Source organism: Tupaia chinensis, unplaced genomic scaffold (genome assembly GCF_000334495.1).
Source record: "Tupaia chinensis unplaced genomic scaffold, TupChi_1.0 Scaffold000289_1, whole genome shotgun sequence".
NCBI lineage: Eukaryota > Metazoa > Chordata > Mammalia > Scandentia > Tupaiidae > Tupaia > Tupaia belangeri.
Window position 1 is genome coordinate 1,625,485 of NW_006159774.1, and position 17,734 is coordinate 1,643,218.

Here is a 17,734-nt window from a genome sequence, read left to right on the forward strand (position 1 = left end):
CCGCCCTTTTTTTTTTTTTTTTTTTTTTTTTTTTCTGTTTCTTATTTTCTTTTTGTTTGCTATAGGGTGCATGAGCTTGCCAGAAAGAAACAAAGAGAGAAAGAAAGAGAGGGATTTGGGGCATGCATCCCCATGCTTTTCAAGCCACTGAGTCAGGAACTTGAACTGTGCAGTTGGTCATGTGGGATTCAGCCTCTTTAACCACCATGCCACCTGGCTGGCCCCAAATGCCTGTCATTTTTTTGAGAGATTTTTGCAATAGGGCACGTGCACTGGCTGAACAACAGAGATAGAGAGACAGAAAGTGAAAAATCACATCCCCAACCCCACGCCAGGGACACAACTACACCACAATCCCTTTTCCATTCTGCCCTCAGGATCCTGGGCACACACACACACACATGCACCCAGCATGAGTTTGAAGCCACTGGGTCCAGGATTCAAACTGCAGTCGACTACATGGGAGTCCAATGACATCATCATCATGTCATCTGTTGGTCCCAAAAATGCCTTTCTTAATAAGATGAATGAATATTTAAATCACATATGTATAGATGTCTGTTACTTATTGTTAGAATGAGAGAGGATTCAGTGTAAGTTTACTGCTGTTTTTTGTTTTTGTAGATATAAGGACTAAGAAGCCGTGTCTACATAAATAGGAATAGTCTTATTTAGAGTGATGTCATGCAATTCTTTTTTATTTTCTTTTATTTTTTTTGGAGAGGTTTTTGCTATAGGTCGCGTGCGCTCGCCAGACAGACAGAGAGAGACCGAGAGACAGAAAGCGAGAAATCACCCCCCAGGGGGAATGGCCATGCCGCAATCCCTTCTCCTCCATTCTCCTCTCGGGATCTTGGGCATGCACGCACACGCGCCCAGCGTGAGTTTAAGCCACCAGGTCCGGGACTCGAACCACAGTCGAACCACAGTGGGAGTCCAGCGACATAGCCATTATGCTAACTGCTGGTCCCGCTGTCATGCAATTCTTAACACTTCCTTCTAATTTATGTGCTAAAAATTCACATAGCAATCTTTCATCAAAAATAATGTTAATAATAATCTACCAGTTTTCAGTTCAGTATGTTCTCGTTCCTTTCTTTAAAATCAAAGAATTGGAAACCCACCTGACTTGCAAAAAGATCTGTATCCGATTATTAAAGCCACTCGCTGCTGCACCCAATGCAATATTTTGAATTGTCTTTGGTGCCCTGGAAAATGGGAGAAAGGCAGTAGTAAGAGAGATGTCTTGACTCAGACATATACACACTGGGCTGCAAATCAGTCTTAGGAAAAAGAATATTTGGAGACTGAGTATGGTTTCTTTAAAACTATCCTGACAGGGACCAGCAATTGGCATAATGTCTATGTCGCTAGACTCCCTTGTAGTTGATCACAGTTTGAGTCCCGGACTCAGTAGCTTAAACTCATGCCTGGCACACGTGCATACATGCCCAAGATCCCAAGAGCAGAATAGAAAAGGGATTGCGGTGTGGCCATCCCCCCTGGGGGGGGGATATTTCTCACTTCCTGTCTCTCTGTCTCTCTCTCTCTCTCTTTCTGGCAAATGCACGCACCTTCTAGCAAAAACCTCTGAGAAAAACCTATCCTGACACTCCCTGGAATGTGTCGTGGACCACTGAAGTACATGTCCTCAAGTTTGGAGTCTGCTGGTGACGCCACGTGCTTTTCTCCAATCTGACCTCTCTTTTCCCCTGTCCGTAGGTCATTGCAGCTGAGGGAGAAATGAATGCATCCCGGGCTCTGAAAGAAGCTTCCATGGTCATCACTGAATCTCCAGCAGCCCTTCAGCTTCGGTACCTTCAGACATTGACCACCATCGCTGCTGAGAAAAACTCAACCATTGTTTTCCCTCTGCCCATAGATATGTTGCAAAGCATTGTGGGAGCCAAACACTGAGTCGTGCACGACAGACCAACGACTTTTAAGGATGCAGTGGGGACCAAATTAGCCTTTTAACTCACAAGGAGAGAGTAGGGTAGGGAATCTTGAACATCCTCCCTTCCTTTCTGTTTTTTTTTTGTTGTTGTTCATTTGTTTTTTATGTTCAGTGTGGTGTTTTTAGAACACATAGTGATCATAAAAACAGATGAAAGAATCATTAGTTTGTAAATAGTGAAAGAGAGAGATTGATGATTTCTATAAATTTATCTCATACTCCTTAAAATATTTAAAAGTCTATTATTTTTAGATCATTGCATAGTATGTTAAATCCCTCTTCTTTTGTCTTTCATTAAACCTTTCTGAACTCTCTATCAGCAGCCAGGCCAGAGTCAAGAACATAGCTCCAACCACTACCATGGCCAGATAAATGCTTTGCTTTGCAGAGGTCGTGACCTTATTGTTACAACCAGCTTCTCTAGGCCACAAGTGCCTTATCTCCAGGGAACCTTAATCAAGGCAATTTCCCTAATACCCATTTCCTTTCTAAACCCAAACCAAGGTTCAGAATACCACTCACTGGGAGTAGGCCTTTTCTTACCTGTACCTACCAGAATTGGAAGTAGTCAAGACTGAGGAAAAAGATTGCCCTAACCTTCAAAGGCTTTTACGATCTCTTGTATAATATCATGTGTATTTTGAAAACACTTCTTTGAGCCGTTTTTTATGAGTAAATGATTCCTCTGGGTTTTTCAAAAACCAGCTAAGTACTTGTCACAGAAGTGCTTTTTTCTCACTTTTGCCTGTTCTCCTATATCAGGTTTTAAATAGTTTTGATTTTTTTATGAAACTTTCTCTAAGTTCTGTAAACAACATTTGTATGCCCATTTAGGTAGCATAAAGACTACAATACTTTTTTAAAAAACTGTCTTCAGTAGGCCTTTTTATTTTACTGACTGCATGCTATTAATTGTACAGTCTGAAACATCTTGGTTACCAATCCCATTCATTAAGTAGTATAAGAAATTCACATAATGTTGGGCACATCATTTCTAATGAGCTTGGGCAGACACTGTTAAACAGAGTATCTACATATTGGGTCATTTTGCATAGAAAAATACATCATGACTTTCTCGACGACCTAATAGGTGTAATTTTTTAAAAATTGTCAGCACATGTGCTCACCAGAGAGCGAGAAAGAAAATATCCTCCTTCCCCCCATGGGGCATGGTCATGCTGTAGTCCTTTTTCCTCCATCCCATCAGGATTTTGAGAACACATGTATGCAGGCCTGGCATGTTTTATAAGCCCCCAGGGCTGGGATTTGAACTGTAGTTGTCCATGTGGGATCTAACTCCCAATGCACAGTGCTTAATCACGATTTTACTGGGCCAGCCAAGATGTTGATCTTTCTTGCTTACCTAGTCATTCTTTTCCTATGCTGATGCTAAAAGAGGAAGCAGTCTCCCCTCCCCAGACCAGTTTCTTAGCCTGTAATATTAGGAAGCTTCTCATTTTGCAAATGCCCATGAATATGAACAACTTGGCTTTCTTCCCCTTGACCCGACAAGGTGGCTGGTGACATTTGTAACATTTCCTCTTTGAGGCTCTGAGTTTGCCTAGAGAAGTCTAATAAACGCGACTTCCGGTCCCAGTATCTCCCTCCGTATCTGAATCACCCCGTCAGTCTCTGCCTGTGGACATCCCTTCCTCTATACTCCATGTCCAAGTTTGTTTTAGAAAGCTTTCAACCACTGTACATCTGGGTTCCTAGCTGACTTTATTAGATGTACACATATACAGAGCATTTCAACTTGGAACTCAAGTTGCATTGGTATTTTGAATTGTAAAATGATGGTTTTATCTTTTATGTGAGGGGGCTCACCCTTGACCACCAAGGACCAGGAAACCCTATATTCTGGCTGAAAAACCTCTCCTCAGAGTTAACAGTGATTTTGATTGCTTGAGTTTCCCTGTCTCCAGACACCAAATGACCTTCTCTCTTCTACCATGTGAAGTCATAGCCCAGTAGGTTGAAATTAAACCGCTTTGGAGGGAGGGAGCGTAGAAGGCACCGTCGGCTGAGAACACGATTGCAGTTTTTCCAGGTGGCTTCCCTTTCCAGCAGTGCACATAATAAATAAAGTGTGGATACTTTCATTTTCTTTGGGTGAGAGTCTGTTTCTGTCTGCACGTAGCTATGTGGATTTCATGTTTGAGAGTGGTCCTTTGGATGCCCCACTTCTAAGCTAGCTTGCAGGCCAGAGGAAGGGGAGAAGCTGCAGTGATCTGTCTGCCTCGCCCTTGTCCGGGCTCCCTCTGGTGCGTGAGCCCACACATTTTCCCTGGGGAGTTTGAGATCCATCCATCCACTAAAGCAGCAGTTCCCAACCTTTTTGGCTTTAGGAACTGGTTTCGTGGAAGACAATTCTTGCATGATTGATTGGAGTTGGTATTTTTTCGTTTACAGTTTTTTGTTTGTTTGTTTGTTTAAAAGAATTATTTATGGAGCCAGCAGGTGTCATGGTGGCTAAGGGCTCTGAACTCCCACATGGCTGACTGTGGTTCACATCCCAGACCTGGTGACTTGCTTTCGTACCCTCTCTCTCTCTCACTCTGTCCCTCTCTGGTCAAATTTAAATAAATAAATAAATAAATAAAATAAAATAAAGTTATTTTTTTAAAGGTATTTTATTTCTTTTTAAAAGATTTATTTATTTAATTAATTCCTCTTGTTATTATCCTTTTTTAATTTGACCAGAAACAGAGAAAGGGAAAATGAGAAAGCAAGCTGCCAGTTCCGGGACTCAAACTGCGCTCGATTATGTGAGAGTCTTACACTTTAACCAATTCACTATCTGCCAGCCTCCAAGGGGTTGGTTTATGAGAGTGTGCAACCTAGATCCCTCACATGCTCAATTCACATAGGGCTCGAGCTTTTATGAGAATCCAGCATCACACTGATCTGACAGGAGGCAGAGCTTGGGCTGTAATTTAGCAAGGGATATGCTCTAAACACAGCCGCTCGCCCCTTGCTGTGCAGCCGGATTCCTAATGGGGCATGGTTCCGGCCCTCCAGACGGGACAAGAACACACTTGCCCGTTACCCAGCTAATTGCACCAGCATTTCCTCTTAAAAAGAGAGATTGTGACGTCGCACCGCCGGGTTTTCCCTGCCTTCTGGCCTTTGAAGAGCTGTTTTGACTTAACGGCTGCTCTTTGTGGGATGGCCAGCCCCAGTCATGCGCTCAAGTACTTGTACATATGTTCTCCCATTTTTCCTTCGAAACAGCTCAGTGAGATCTTTTCTTAGCCCCTTTTTATAGATAAGGCCACTGAAGCTCGAAAAGTAAAACTTAGCCATAGCCATGCAGTTGGTCAGGAACAGAACTGGGATCGAGGCCCATCTGGTTCACGTTTAAGACTCCTGAAGCATCTTGGTGTCGTCATAGTTGGTGTGATGCTGCCGTGCCATTTGCACCCCGCCCCGGCACACCCACCACCACCAGTCACTTTGTGTATGCGTTACAATGTTTGACAACTATCAGGCTTCACTGGACTTTGCCTCAGCTGTTCTCTGGACTCTGGGCCAGAGGAAGGGGAGGAGCTCCAGTGGGCCATCTGCCTTCCCCCTCCGGTGCACCAGCCCACAAGTCAAGTCTTCCCTGGGGAGTTTGAGATCCAGGCACCCACTAAGGCGACCATCCCAAACCTTTCTGGTAGCAGGGACTAGTTTCATGGAAGACAATTTTTTCCATGGATGGAGGCAAGTGGTTCATGAGTGCCCACCGTAACCTCAGGCTTAGGCGCTCTGATCTAGCTGGAGTTTGGTACAAGTGAGGGCAGTCGATTGGATGTTTGTAACCACGTATTACACGCACTGGCCTGAGCAGGAGGAAACTAGGGATTCCACAGATGTGGAGCTTAGGTGGCTCTTTGAGCTGCATCATCTCATGTATTTCTCACAGAACCAAGGTCACTCAGACAGTAAAGAGTGAAATAGTGCCCTTAATCTTTGGTGGTTTATAAGCTTCCTCTTAGCAAAAAAATCCTTTTTTTTTCGAAGGAAACTATACACTGGTAAAAGATTTAAAGTGTCTTTTATGAGGATAAATTCCCAAGTTCACAGGGACCAGCAGATGGCATGATAGTTACTTCACTGGACTCCCATGTAGTTGACTGCAGTTCGTGTTCCAGACTGGCGGCTTAAAACTCATGCTGGGCACATATGCATGTATGCCCAAAATTCCAAGACAAGAATAGAGGAGAAGGGATTGCAGTGTGGCCATCCCACCTAGGGGGGGATTTCTCACTTTCTGTCTCTCTATCTCTCTGTCTCTCCAGTGAGCTCATGTGCCCTATAGCAAAAATTTCTCATAAAAGAAAATGTTCCTAAGTTCACATTTATAATATTTACACAATGTAAGTACAACAATGAGAACATTTTGAAAACAAAAATAAAATTATTATTAAATCTTGGGACCAGCAGGCATTGTGGTTATAAAGACACTAAAATTCCACATGGCTGGCTGTGGTTCAAGTCCCAGACCAGTGGCTTGCTTTCTCTCTCTCTCTCTCTTGCTCTCTCTCATAAGCACATGTGTTCTATAGCAAATTAAAATAATAAATAAAATAGTTATTTTAAAAATATTAAATCTTAAAGTAGGCTCTACATTCATGTCTGCCTTCCTTTTGCTTCTAAGTGTCTGTGATTTTTTTTTTTTTAATTTGCCAGAAGACACCTGTACTCAGAGAGGGAAAATGAGAAAGCACTCCTGTGGAGAATGGTCATGCAGCAGTCCTTCTCCATCTCTCTCCCTCCTTTGGGATTTTGAAATGGAAAAATGGAATTTGGATCAAATTGCTGTAAAAGTATGGAAGCACCTCATTTTAGAGTTCTACAGACCGCAGTTTGAAAATCACTGCTCTTGAGTGCTTTCCCTGCTGCGTCATCCAGTGTGCATGACCTGCGATAAGTCGCATTTCTCCTCTGCTGTAAAATGAGGAGATGGTGGTCCATCTGCTTAGGTCTCAGACCTCATGAGAATGTGTTGGAAGCTGCAGCCTCGGCTTTGAAAATTACACACAGGAACATGCATGTTCAAGTGTGTATCCTTCCGGGGGTACGCTGACCCCACTATCATGCCTATCCAAAGACTTAAGGAGCTCTGACTAGATTCTCAATGACCTCAGACCAAGCAGTTACCTGAAGAGTGTGGGCTTTGTAGGAACCAAGAAGGCAGAGGGAACCACAGTTCACGGTACAAGGCACTTTACACTTCTTTCATTTCCATTCACGAACCCACTTGGCTTTGTTGACCAGGCCTTGGGGAAAACTCCTGGATTCTTTGGGGCTAGTAGCGGTATCTTGTTGATGCCGGTAACATCAGGTCTAAAGCAGGTTCAGGCTCAGACCAGGCTAGGAGCTGCCTGAGGGAGTCACCCCTGTTAATAGGGTAGAGCCCTTTTTGATTTACTCTATAGCAGGAAGTTTGGTGAGAAAGGAAATTGAAGCCACTGTTAAGCTGAGGTTTTTAGAAAGCTTTGGAAACTTGTAACCATAATGTAAGCTGTGAATTTTCCTTAAAAGATTGTGGAAAGGGATGACTGGAAATGAAGCCCTCTGAAAAGTATTAGATGCCCCAAAATTGTGAGGACCCATTGCTGTTAATTTTTTTTTTTTTTTTTTAAGATTTTGTGTTGATGTCGGGGGCCAGCAGGTGGTGTGGTGGCTAAGGCAGTGGACTCCCACATGGCCAATTAAGGTTTGAGTCCTGAATCTGGCAGCTTGCTTTCTCATTCTCTCTCTCTCTCTCTCTCTCTCTCTCTCTCTCATCTGTCTCTCTCTGGTGAGTGCATGAGTCCTATAACAAATTCAATAATAATAATAATAATAAATAAAGGGTTTTTTTAGGGTTTTTTGTTTTGTTTTGTTTTGTCATAGGGCATGTGTGCTTGCCAGGGAGTAACAAAAGAGAGAGGTAAAATGAGAAATCATCCCCCAGAGGAGATGGTCACACTGCAATCCCTCCTTTTCCATTCTCCTCTCAGGATTCTGGCATGCACACACACGTGCCCTGCATGATTTTCGACCTACCGGATCTGGGCGATGAACCAGGGTTGGCCATGTGGGAGTCCAGCACCTTAACCACCATGCTCCTGCTGGCTCCATGCCTTACATTGTTTTTAAAAACCCTTTTTTGTGCACTTGGAGCAGGCCAGCTACTGAGACAGGAGTAAGATTTCTGGACAGGTAGACGGTGCACTCCTGAGACGATGCTCTGCTCAAGCATGACTTACTCCTGTTCTGCTAAGGCAACCACAGAGAGCTTCGGTTCCCACTGCGAATAGGTGGTAGAGCTAGGATTAGAACCCAGGACTGTCTCCACAGCCCAGCGGTCAGCCACCATGTTACCAACTCAGCCATGTCAGATGTCAGTACAGAGTCACCATCTTGCAGGTGGCAAAATTGAGGCTCAGAGAAAAACTTGGATGTGCTATTTCTCTAATGTATCCCACAAAGTAAATACAAAATAAATATCTGTAATATCTGTTGACGTGAATTGCTCAAGATCAGACATGGAGCAGCGTCCAGGCCAATCTGTCTACGAGATGCCCCGTTAGCACCTGCCCTCGTATTTCACACCGACTTCTCCATCGCAGGCAATGAGGAGTTAGGAAGAGAATATGATGAAGTGATACCGCTCCTGGCTGTATCCAGGACTTTCCTTGTGAGAAAAATAGGAGTCAGAACAATTCAGCGGCCCCCGCAGCAGCTTCCTTTCTCCAGTTTCACAGAACTGTCTGGTAAGACCACAGCCGCACCCCTGCATGCCAGCGTAAACTGAAATGAAGCATTCGTGCGCAGGTCCACCTGCAGTTTGAACCCCTGCAAATTTCCAGGAAGTAGAGTGGTTAGGCAGGCCCGTGCCTGTCTCTAATAAAAGCCCTAGAAGCTTCAGCTTTTGTTCCAGGAATTTGCATTTGTCAAGTTGATTGCTCTGACCAAGAAACAAGTCTTTGGGGGCAGGCAAGGTGGGTGGAGCAAGATCAAGTTAGAACCATGGCATGGCATTCGAGGCCCCTGCCCAGCCCTCGGTCTCACTTCTGCCTTCTGCTCTAGCCACAGCTGGCTTCTGTGCATCCCAGAGGGGCCATTCTCCCTCGGAGCCCCTGCCTTTGAATATTAAGGTTCAATGCCTGAGGTGACTTTCTCCCCCTGCTTCACCCGGAAAATTCCTTCTCCACTGTCCACGTCATTTCTGCAATGAGTCAGACTCTCTAGAGGAAGGGCCCCTGGGGCATCCATGCTTTTAAAAAGTTCCCTGGGCAATTTCAGCAATAGTGAGCGTTGGGAAACCACAGTGTAAACACCCGCACGCACGCGCGCGTGCACACACACACACCCTTCCCGCTGCATAAGCCCTCCTCTGCTCTTTGTTCTACAGTCACCCCTTGGAAGCCTGTGTCCCCTAACTTGGGCAGGAGGTGACAGAAACCAAGAGGGGGGAATACTAAGAGACAAGGAGACAAGGGGTGGCCTGGGGTCTGTCTCCAGCGGGTTCCTTGGACTGATTTTCAGCCTCCATGAAAAAAAGATTTTGAAGTAATTCGTGGACATGGCCCAGGGGGACTTTATGACACGCTGAGTATAAGCAGTGGAGACCGAGGGCCCAGGGGACAGCGAGGGCTTAAAGGAGTCCCTTTCCCATTCCTGAAAGACTGAAAACTTGGAGAGCTTCCCAGGGCTCTCGCAATGGCAGCTGCAGCAGCGGAGATTCCTCCATTTTGGGGGCCGCAGCACAAACTTACAGGAACCGGGGGAGGGAGGGAGGTGCAGGCGGATGTCTCGGGATGTGGCAGCCCTGAGAACGCACCTTGTCTGCTACAGGGAATGTAAGCCCCAGCCGCTGGCTTGGAACTCCACTTCCCGTGCTCCAAGGCCACACCTCCCAGGACAAGGCCACTCAGGGAAGACATGCAGTGCCTTCTCTGTCAGCTCACTTGACTCTAGCTCAAGAACACTTTGAACTGGACAGGTATTTGCACGCCCACGTTCACGATGACATTTGACACACTCGTCAGAAGGCGGGAACAGCCTAAGAGTCCATTGATGGATGAATGATAGACGAACAGGAAGTGGTCTCTACAAACATGGAATATTATCCAGCCACAAGAAGGAATGAAATGTCCCATGAGGTTCGAGTCCTGGCCCTGGCGGCTGATAATACCCACTGGGTGCACAGGAGTATGCACCCCAAATCCTGAGAGCAGAATGGAGGGGGATTGTGGCATGGCCATCCCTGCAGCTAATGAACCCTATGGTGTGATTTCTCGTTTTACCCTCTCTGTGTCTGTCTCACACACATGCCCTATGGCAAAAATGTAAACACAGGGGCCAGCAGACGGTGTGGTGGTTAAGGCATTGGACTCCAACGTGGCTGACCACGGTTCGAGTCCCAGACCTGGTGGCTTGCTTTCTCACTTTTCTCTCTCTCTCTGCCTCTTTATGGTAAGTATGCATGCCCTGTAGCAAACTGGAAAAATAATAATAATGAATAATAATGATTCATAAAATTAAATACAGTCTTTAAAAAAATGTAAACATACTCACACAGACTTTGACTTCAGCTCCCAATTGCCCAGCCTTGCCAAACATTCCCGAATCATGTAGGAATGTGGGACACTCCCACTCAGCCCTGCGGCTTCCTCCCCTAGAGTCACACTGCTGTCCTGGTCTGCAGGCTCTCCAGCCTTCTCTGGCTGCCTCCTGGTTTCCTGTTACCCCGGTAGCTCCCAGAGCATAATCTACACGCATCCCATCTCTCCTTACACCTGCTTCTCAGAAGCCACAATTAACCCAGTTAACCTGGAGGGCGGCAGGATCTCATCCACCACTTCCGGGCACATGTGAGGCCCCCTCCCTGGGCATCCTCAGAACTAAGGGCAGTCAGGCAGGTGAGTGGGGTCTAGCAATGAGGACACAGCTGAGCCACAGGAGACCAACACACTTCAAAAGCTTTTATTGAACGTTGTTTCCAAAGCACAAGGCGCTTGGGACCACTGTGCCAGGACCCTGAATTTCTACAGGGCTATTTGTGTAAAAACACACGCACACACCCCGGAGCTGCCCTGCTCACTGTCGGTTCCTTGAGAGGGGACAGTTCTAGAAGGCACTGCTGGTGGCGTCAGTAGGTCCTGCCCTTCCTCAGGCAGCCAGCTCAGCCATGGCCCTGTCCAGCGGGTCCACAGCCCAGTAGTTGTCATCCCAGCCGAGGAACCAGCCCACGAAGGAGGGAGGCTCGAAGCCCTGTTTCACCACGGTGATGGGGGTCCGCCTGTCCCGGTTAGCTGGGTCTGTCTCGATGTAGCGCTTGGCTGCAGAAAAGAAAGCCCAGGGACTCCGTGACTTGACCAGGGAGAGGGCAGTTTGCGCAGGGGATACCAAAGATGGCGTCTGGTGCTACCATCCCACCCCCTTCATCAGACGCTGCCATCCCTTAAAGGCAACAACACCCACGTGGGCTGTTCACCGCCCTGCCCAGGAGCAAAGGAAGGGACAGGAACTCCATTTTCACCTACTGCTTTGCAAAACTCCCAGGCCCTTTGGATAGATTGTATTTTCCTTGGAGGGAAATACTGGAAAATATTGAAGCCAACTTCTGTGTTCTCAGTTCCCAAATCAGATCTACTCTGCTACCAGGAATCTGTTTTCCAGCCCCTACACCCTGCCAAGTTCAGCCTTCAGGCTTTCTGGGAACGTGAAGTGGCTTCTTCTCCATTGCTTCCCTTCTCTGGTGGACCCCAAGGCTTACGGGGGGAGCTGATATGTGTGTTGCCATCTTGGGCAAGGTGATGGGGCTGGGAGTGGGTGAGGAAGTCCCCACCCCACTGACACTAACGCCCAGATCCCACAGGAAGCTGTGAGCACCACGCAGAGGCTTGGGTCTTACCAGAGGTCAGGGCTTCCGTCTTCTCCTCTTCTTGAGAATCCTTTCCAACCCAGACGAAGACCTGGAGGTGAGCGGTAAAACGAGAAGTGCATGAGGGGTGCTGACCAAACCCACTGCAGGAGGAAGGCTGAGGGGGCTCCAGGTCTAGAGTAGCCAAAGCCCTCAGTGGGCTCCCAGAGACCCCAGCTGCTGGTGACCTACAAACTTGTCTCATTAGCCCACCCAGCACCCCGTGTTGGCTTGCAATGTCTCTTTACTTTTATTTTATTTTCCTCATTTATTTATTTTAGAGAAATTTTTGCTATAGGGCACATGTACTCGCCAGAGAGACAGAGACAGAAAGTGAGAAATCACCCCTCTAGGGGATAGCCATGCTGTAATCTCTTCTCCATTCTCCTCTCAGGATCTTGGGCACACATGCACACGGGCCTGGCAAGAGTTTTAAGCTGCCAGGTCCAGGACTCGAACCTCAGCCAACTACGGGGGAGTTCAGCAGCATAACCATTATGCTATCTGCTAGTCCGCCCTGCAATGTCTTTTGTAACAAATGTAGTTACCAACTGATGACATAAAAATCTAGATTTTCAACTTCTCTTAAAACCCTGGAGACTGTGGCACCCCTGGGCATGCACCCTCACTTGGATGAAACTGAGCAGAGGCTGCTCCTTTAGACGGCAGCTGCCCAGTTTTCCCCAGTCTCCACCACCCCTTCATGTCTCCCTGTCTCAGCCTGTGACATACGGTGACAAATCACCCCAGGGGGGGATGGCCATGTCGCAATCCCTTCTCCTCCATTTTCCTCTCAGGATTTTACACACACACACGCGCCTGGCATGAGTTTAAAGCCACTTGGTTCGGGACTCAAACCGTGGTCTACTACATGGGAGTCCCGCGGTATAACCATTACGCCCTCTGCTGGTCCTTCCTCTTGCTTACAGATGTGTTCCTACTAAGCTGGAAAGCCCCTAAGGCAGGCATGTGATTATTTCACTCACTGCGTCTATTCCGCCTGGCACTGCCACGAACGCAAAGATACTCAATAAACGTTGACTGAGTAGGTGAGAACAGACGGACAAACAGAGTAAGGCGCCCATGGGCTAACTAATGACAGTAACCGGATGGATCAAGATGCAGACATTCTGGTCCTGACCTAGTAGGTTTCCTGTGGGTACAGGCGTCTTATGCCTTCATGGGCAACCCTTCCATAACCCTGACAACGCTGGGAGAAACCAGCGAGACATGGAGGGTCACTGACCAGACACCTCCCACGAGAATGCCAGGCCTGGGAGGGCAGGAACGTGTCTCCTTCGCGGTTTTACCCAGCATTTAAAGCACAAAGCATTGGGCACGAGGCAAGGGCTCGAGGAATGCAGGCTGAAGGAAGGACATTTTCCCTTCCCTTGTCCTGCACGAGGTCTTCCCTAGCGATGAAGGAGATAGCCCAGAGGAGGGGTCACTTCAGAACTCCCAGATGATGCTAGACCGGTCATGTCTGCATCCGAGACGCTACCGAGTTCAGCCTTCTTCCTCCTCCTCCTCCTCTTCCTCCTCCTCCTCATCGTCTTCTTTTAATTTTAGGTTTTTGTCATAGGGTGGGTGCACTCACCAGAGAGGGAGAGAGAAAGAGACACAGACAGAGGGAAAGGGAGAAATCACCCTCCGAGGGGGATGGTCACACCACAATCCCTTCTCCTCCAATCTCCTCTCAGGATGTTGGGTCATATGCACTCGTGCCCAGCATGAATGTCAAGCCGCTGGGTTTGGGACTTGAACCGCTGTTGGCCATGTGGGAATGCAACACCATAACCACCAGGCTACCTGCTGGCCCTTAGTTTAACCTTCTTTGCCAAGAGATTTAAAGGAAGAGTTCACACTCTCCTAAGGCCAGGGAGAGCACGATGAGGTCATTCAGTTTACATTTATAAAGTGCTTTGCAGTTTTCGGTTTTATAGATGTGGAAATGGAGGCTCAGACGGAGGAAATGACTTGCAGTCACTCAGGGACCTTTCCAGAACACCCAGTGCTGCCTCTTTAATGTCACAGCGCAGAGTCCGGCTTCTCCCACGCCCTCTGGTGCACCCACCTGGTCCCAGGTGTCCAGGAGCATGACATCATCGGTGGCCAGGTCTTCCTGCATGAGCTCGCCAGGAACCTCTTCGATCTGGGAAGGACGAAAAGGCCGATGAAAAGAGCATCGGCAGGACCTTCCTGACCTGAGGGTTTCCCCGGCTGCCCCCATAAGAGCTGGTCCTGCAGGCAGGGTGCCTTCCTCCCCCCAGCAGAGCCACCTCCCCCTGCCTGCTGCCTCCCTGCCCCGGGAACCCGCCTCCCCAGGACAAAGCAGAGGCGTGACCTCTGCAGGGACTCACCACAAATCGCCCGATCTTGTTGGAGCAGGCAAAGAGGCGAGGCGGGTGGGCGTCCATCTTCTTGTCCTTCAGTCGCGGGGATGTGCGGTAGGCGGTCTTCCCGCCCAGGGCCTCCCAGAAGCCATCTGCAGGGGGAGGCCACACCAGCGGTGGGGGAAGGCCACCAAGCTCAGGCTCATCTCACCAGAACCTGGGACAACGCTGCCTGAGCCCGACCAACTGCTCTGAATCCCCACCCTCCATCTTAATATGCCACGGGGTCAAAGAGCAAGAGGGCCTGGGGGAATTCGAAGGTGATGAAAGGGAGGCCCAGAGAGGGCAGACTTGGCAGGAGACCCACAGCCAGGACTCCTTCTGACTTCAGGACGACGACAGCACTGCAGGTTGGGGATAATTATCCCCGCTCGGCAAGGGAAATGATCTAGGCTCAGAGAGGTTAATCACTCTCTCAAGGTCACACAGCTAGTTAGTGGTAAGGCCAAGATGCAAATCTGTCTGAGTGCAATGTTCTCGCCCCCACATTCTCCTCACTGCCCCTGTCCTGTCTACACCTACTCTGTCCACGTGCGGCTATTTAATTTGAATTTTTAAAAACACTTATTAATTTTTGCTGTAAGACACATGCATATACTAGAGAGAGAGAGGGAAAGTGAGAAATCACCCTCCGGGGGGATGGCCATGCCGCAATCCCTTCTCCTTCAGTCTCCTCTTGGGACTTTGGGCACACTTGTACTCATGCCCAGCATGATGTTTAAGTCGCCAGGTCCAGGACTAGAACCAGGACTCAAACCATATAGTCAGCTATGTGGGACCCCAGTGCCTTAACCTCCACACTACCTGCTGGCCCAATGGTTACTTAATTTTAAATCCATTAAATGAAATACGATGAGAAGTTCAGGCCTGGCTGTGGTGGTGCAGACAGAAGGGGGCTGGGCGTGTGCTGGAGCCACCTGGGAGCCCGGATCTGCATCCTGGGTAGACCTGAACATGCCAGCGATCCCAGCTGCCTGGCAAGACCTGCCAAGGGTACCTGTGTGTGTCTCTCTCAATAACTAAATTACCTGGAAAACAGCACAGCTCAGCTCCTCATCCCCACTAATCCCCACTAGTCACATTTCAGGGCCACATGCGACCAGAGGCCACCAAGCCGGATCCACAGCTTGTCCTTTCTCACAGATGTGGCCACCAGGCAGTGCTACTGTGGACCGATTATGGGGCTCGGATATACAGCAGGAGGGACCCCCTACCCAGGGGGTCCCTGACCCACACCTGGCCACACAGCCGGCTGGGTACACGCCTGTCCACGGAGACTCTGAAGATGAGGCCAGACCACAGCCCTCCCATGCTCAGCCCTGCCCACCATCTTTCCAGGCCTCCTGGACACTGCCCACCTCCTCTGGCAGCCCTCCTGACTGCCCTGGGCCACACCAAGCTTGCCTTTCTTTAACTCCTGCGGGGCTTCTCTTTCACTGGCCAAGGTCCTCATTTTAATCCAAATGCTTTTATTTCACACCCCTTAGGGGACAGGCTCGGGGAGGAGGCAGGGCTGTGGGTAGATGGGAGGGAGGGAACCTGGCACTGTAGTGCCCGTGGGCAGCAGGCCCCACCCCTCCGGCTCCTACCTGGCTCGCTGCCTTCTGCCACCTGCACAGGCTGGGCCCGCAGCACCTGGAGCAGCTCCTGCGCCCCCCTCTTCTCTGCCTCGCTGGCGCCTGCACCCACCCACAGGTAGGCGGCCGAGGGGGTTTTCAGGACGAAGGCATCGTTGGAGTTCAGTGCGCCAGCCTTAGGGATCACCTGGGAGGGCAGCGCTGGTTACTCAGGGATCAGACTAAACGCCCTTGGTCCCCGCCCTCCTCACAGGGCGGGGACTTAGGATGCGTGTGTCAGGGCGGAGGGGTTGTGCGGGCTCCCAAGAGCCACTCAAGCTCTGTGGCCAGGCAATGCTTCTAGAATTCCAGGTTGCATTAACAAAAGCTGAGTACCCAGAACAAAGGAGATGATATTCCCATTAACTCTGGGCTGCTCAGACTACGCTGGACAACGCGTCCAAGTCTGCGCCTGACAGGAAGTGACCGCCTGGAACAGTCAGGACCGTACGGGATGCACCGCGCCGGGGCAGTGAGCTGCCCGTTACGGACGGTATGCAAAGGGCACTGTGCGTCCCCGTCCCCTTAACGAGAAGCCCAAGACATGCTGGGGCAGGACAGAACAAGAAAGCCTTACGCAACCCCGCCCAGTCCTGAGCATGGAGACCCAGCCCTCGAGCCTGGGGCGTTTCAGGGGAGCCAGTCCCGACCAGGGTATTACCTCGACGGCCCGGGTGGCTCCAGAACTGCTGGCCCGGACCTGGAAAAGGCGGGTGCTGGCAGGGGCAGTCTGCCCGCCCTCACGTGAGGTGCCGCCCCTGTAGACGATCATGGGCTTCCCTCCAAACAGGCTCATGAGGTGTGCAGGCTCCTTGCCCTGGACCACGCGGCTCTGCGGGAGACAGGGGAGCGGTCAGGGATGGGGAACCCGGTCTACACGGCACTGGGCCCGCACACAGTGAGACCACCACGCTGGGGTATGGGTGGCAGGCGGCGTCGCCAAGGCCCAGGCGCTGAGCAGGGAAAGCAGTTCGGGAAGGTCGGGGACGAAGCTCTGGCCGGAGCTCCCGGGGGCCCTGTCCTGGCTGCTCTCCCCTCTCTGCCCCCCAGGACCTGCCTTGCTGACCCTGACTCTGCTCCAAGAACCAGGAGAGCCCATGTTTGCAAATATTCCCTTAAATGGAAGCACGGACACGCTTCCAGGGTGGTGATGTCAGCCCCAGGCACGGAAGCCATCGAAGTGGTAAGACAGAATAGAGGCTTCAAGACCTGGAGAGGCCCCGCTGTGCAGCCCACGCACCCCAAGCCCAACCCCAGGCTGCAGGCGGGGCTGAGGGGCAGGAGGGAGGGGGCAGGGTCCACACCAAGTCTGGTCTCGCCGGCTCCCACCTGCCTAGCACCTCACTTCAGTGGGAGCACTGAATCTGGAGGGTAAGCCCACGTGCGTGGGGACCGAGGTGACCTCCTGCTGGCTTAGAGCTCAGACCCCAATCCACCCTGGCCGAGGGGACGTGGTGTGGGCCTCGAGCTCCCCTTGTCTGTAACATGGGGGCAGCGGTGCCCCCACAGCTCAGGGCTGTTGTCATCTCACTCCGGGCCCGGCACCCTGACCGTGCCAGGGCAGAGCAAGGTCCAGAACAAAGGCCTGGGTCCAAGTCCAAAGCCTTCCCGCTCCACGGGGAGGACAGAAGAAGCAGAATTCTCCTGAGCATCCCCGGCTGTGCTACCAGCGCCGCCATCCTCCGGCACCCACGCGTAGACCAGAAGCCCCTCCCCTTATCTCCCTGCTGTTCTCAGGATCACGGTCGCCGTCCTCGGCACGGCCTCTGGGTGGGCTGGCCTCTGAGCTCCTCTCCAGCCCAGGTCATGGCAGCCCCCGTGTTCTACCCAGTGTCGTCTCCCACCTCAGGGCCCTCGCGCACGC

General features: G+C 50.1%; 2 protein-coding genes across 2 annotated transcripts in view; one reads left to right on the top strand and one right to left on the bottom strand.

The window, feature by feature from the left end:
• STOM (stomatin) overlaps window positions 1–1,935 on the top strand; it is a 56,437-nt gene extending 54,502 nt beyond the window's left edge. The window contains exon 7 of the mRNA XM_006150496.2: window positions 1,723–1,935. Within this exon, the coding sequence (XP_006150558.1) occupies window positions 1,723–1,917 (195 nt within the window). The 3' untranslated portion in view covers window positions 1,918–1,935. The remainder of the gene's footprint in view (window positions 1–1,722) is intronic.
• Window positions 1,936–10,899: 8,964 nt separating this feature from the next.
• GSN (gelsolin) overlaps window positions 10,900–17,734 on the bottom strand; it is a gene marked incomplete at its 5' end in the record, with an annotated part of 31,250 nt that continues 24,415 nt past the window's right edge. Inside the window, 6 exon segments of the mRNA XM_014588611.1 lie at window positions 10,900–11,277; window positions 11,853–11,913; window positions 13,936–14,013; window positions 14,222–14,346; window positions 15,844–16,018; window positions 16,532–16,702. Of these exon segments, the coding sequence (XP_014444097.1) occupies window positions 11,108–11,277; window positions 11,853–11,913; window positions 13,936–14,013; window positions 14,222–14,346; window positions 15,844–16,018; window positions 16,532–16,702 (780 nt within the window).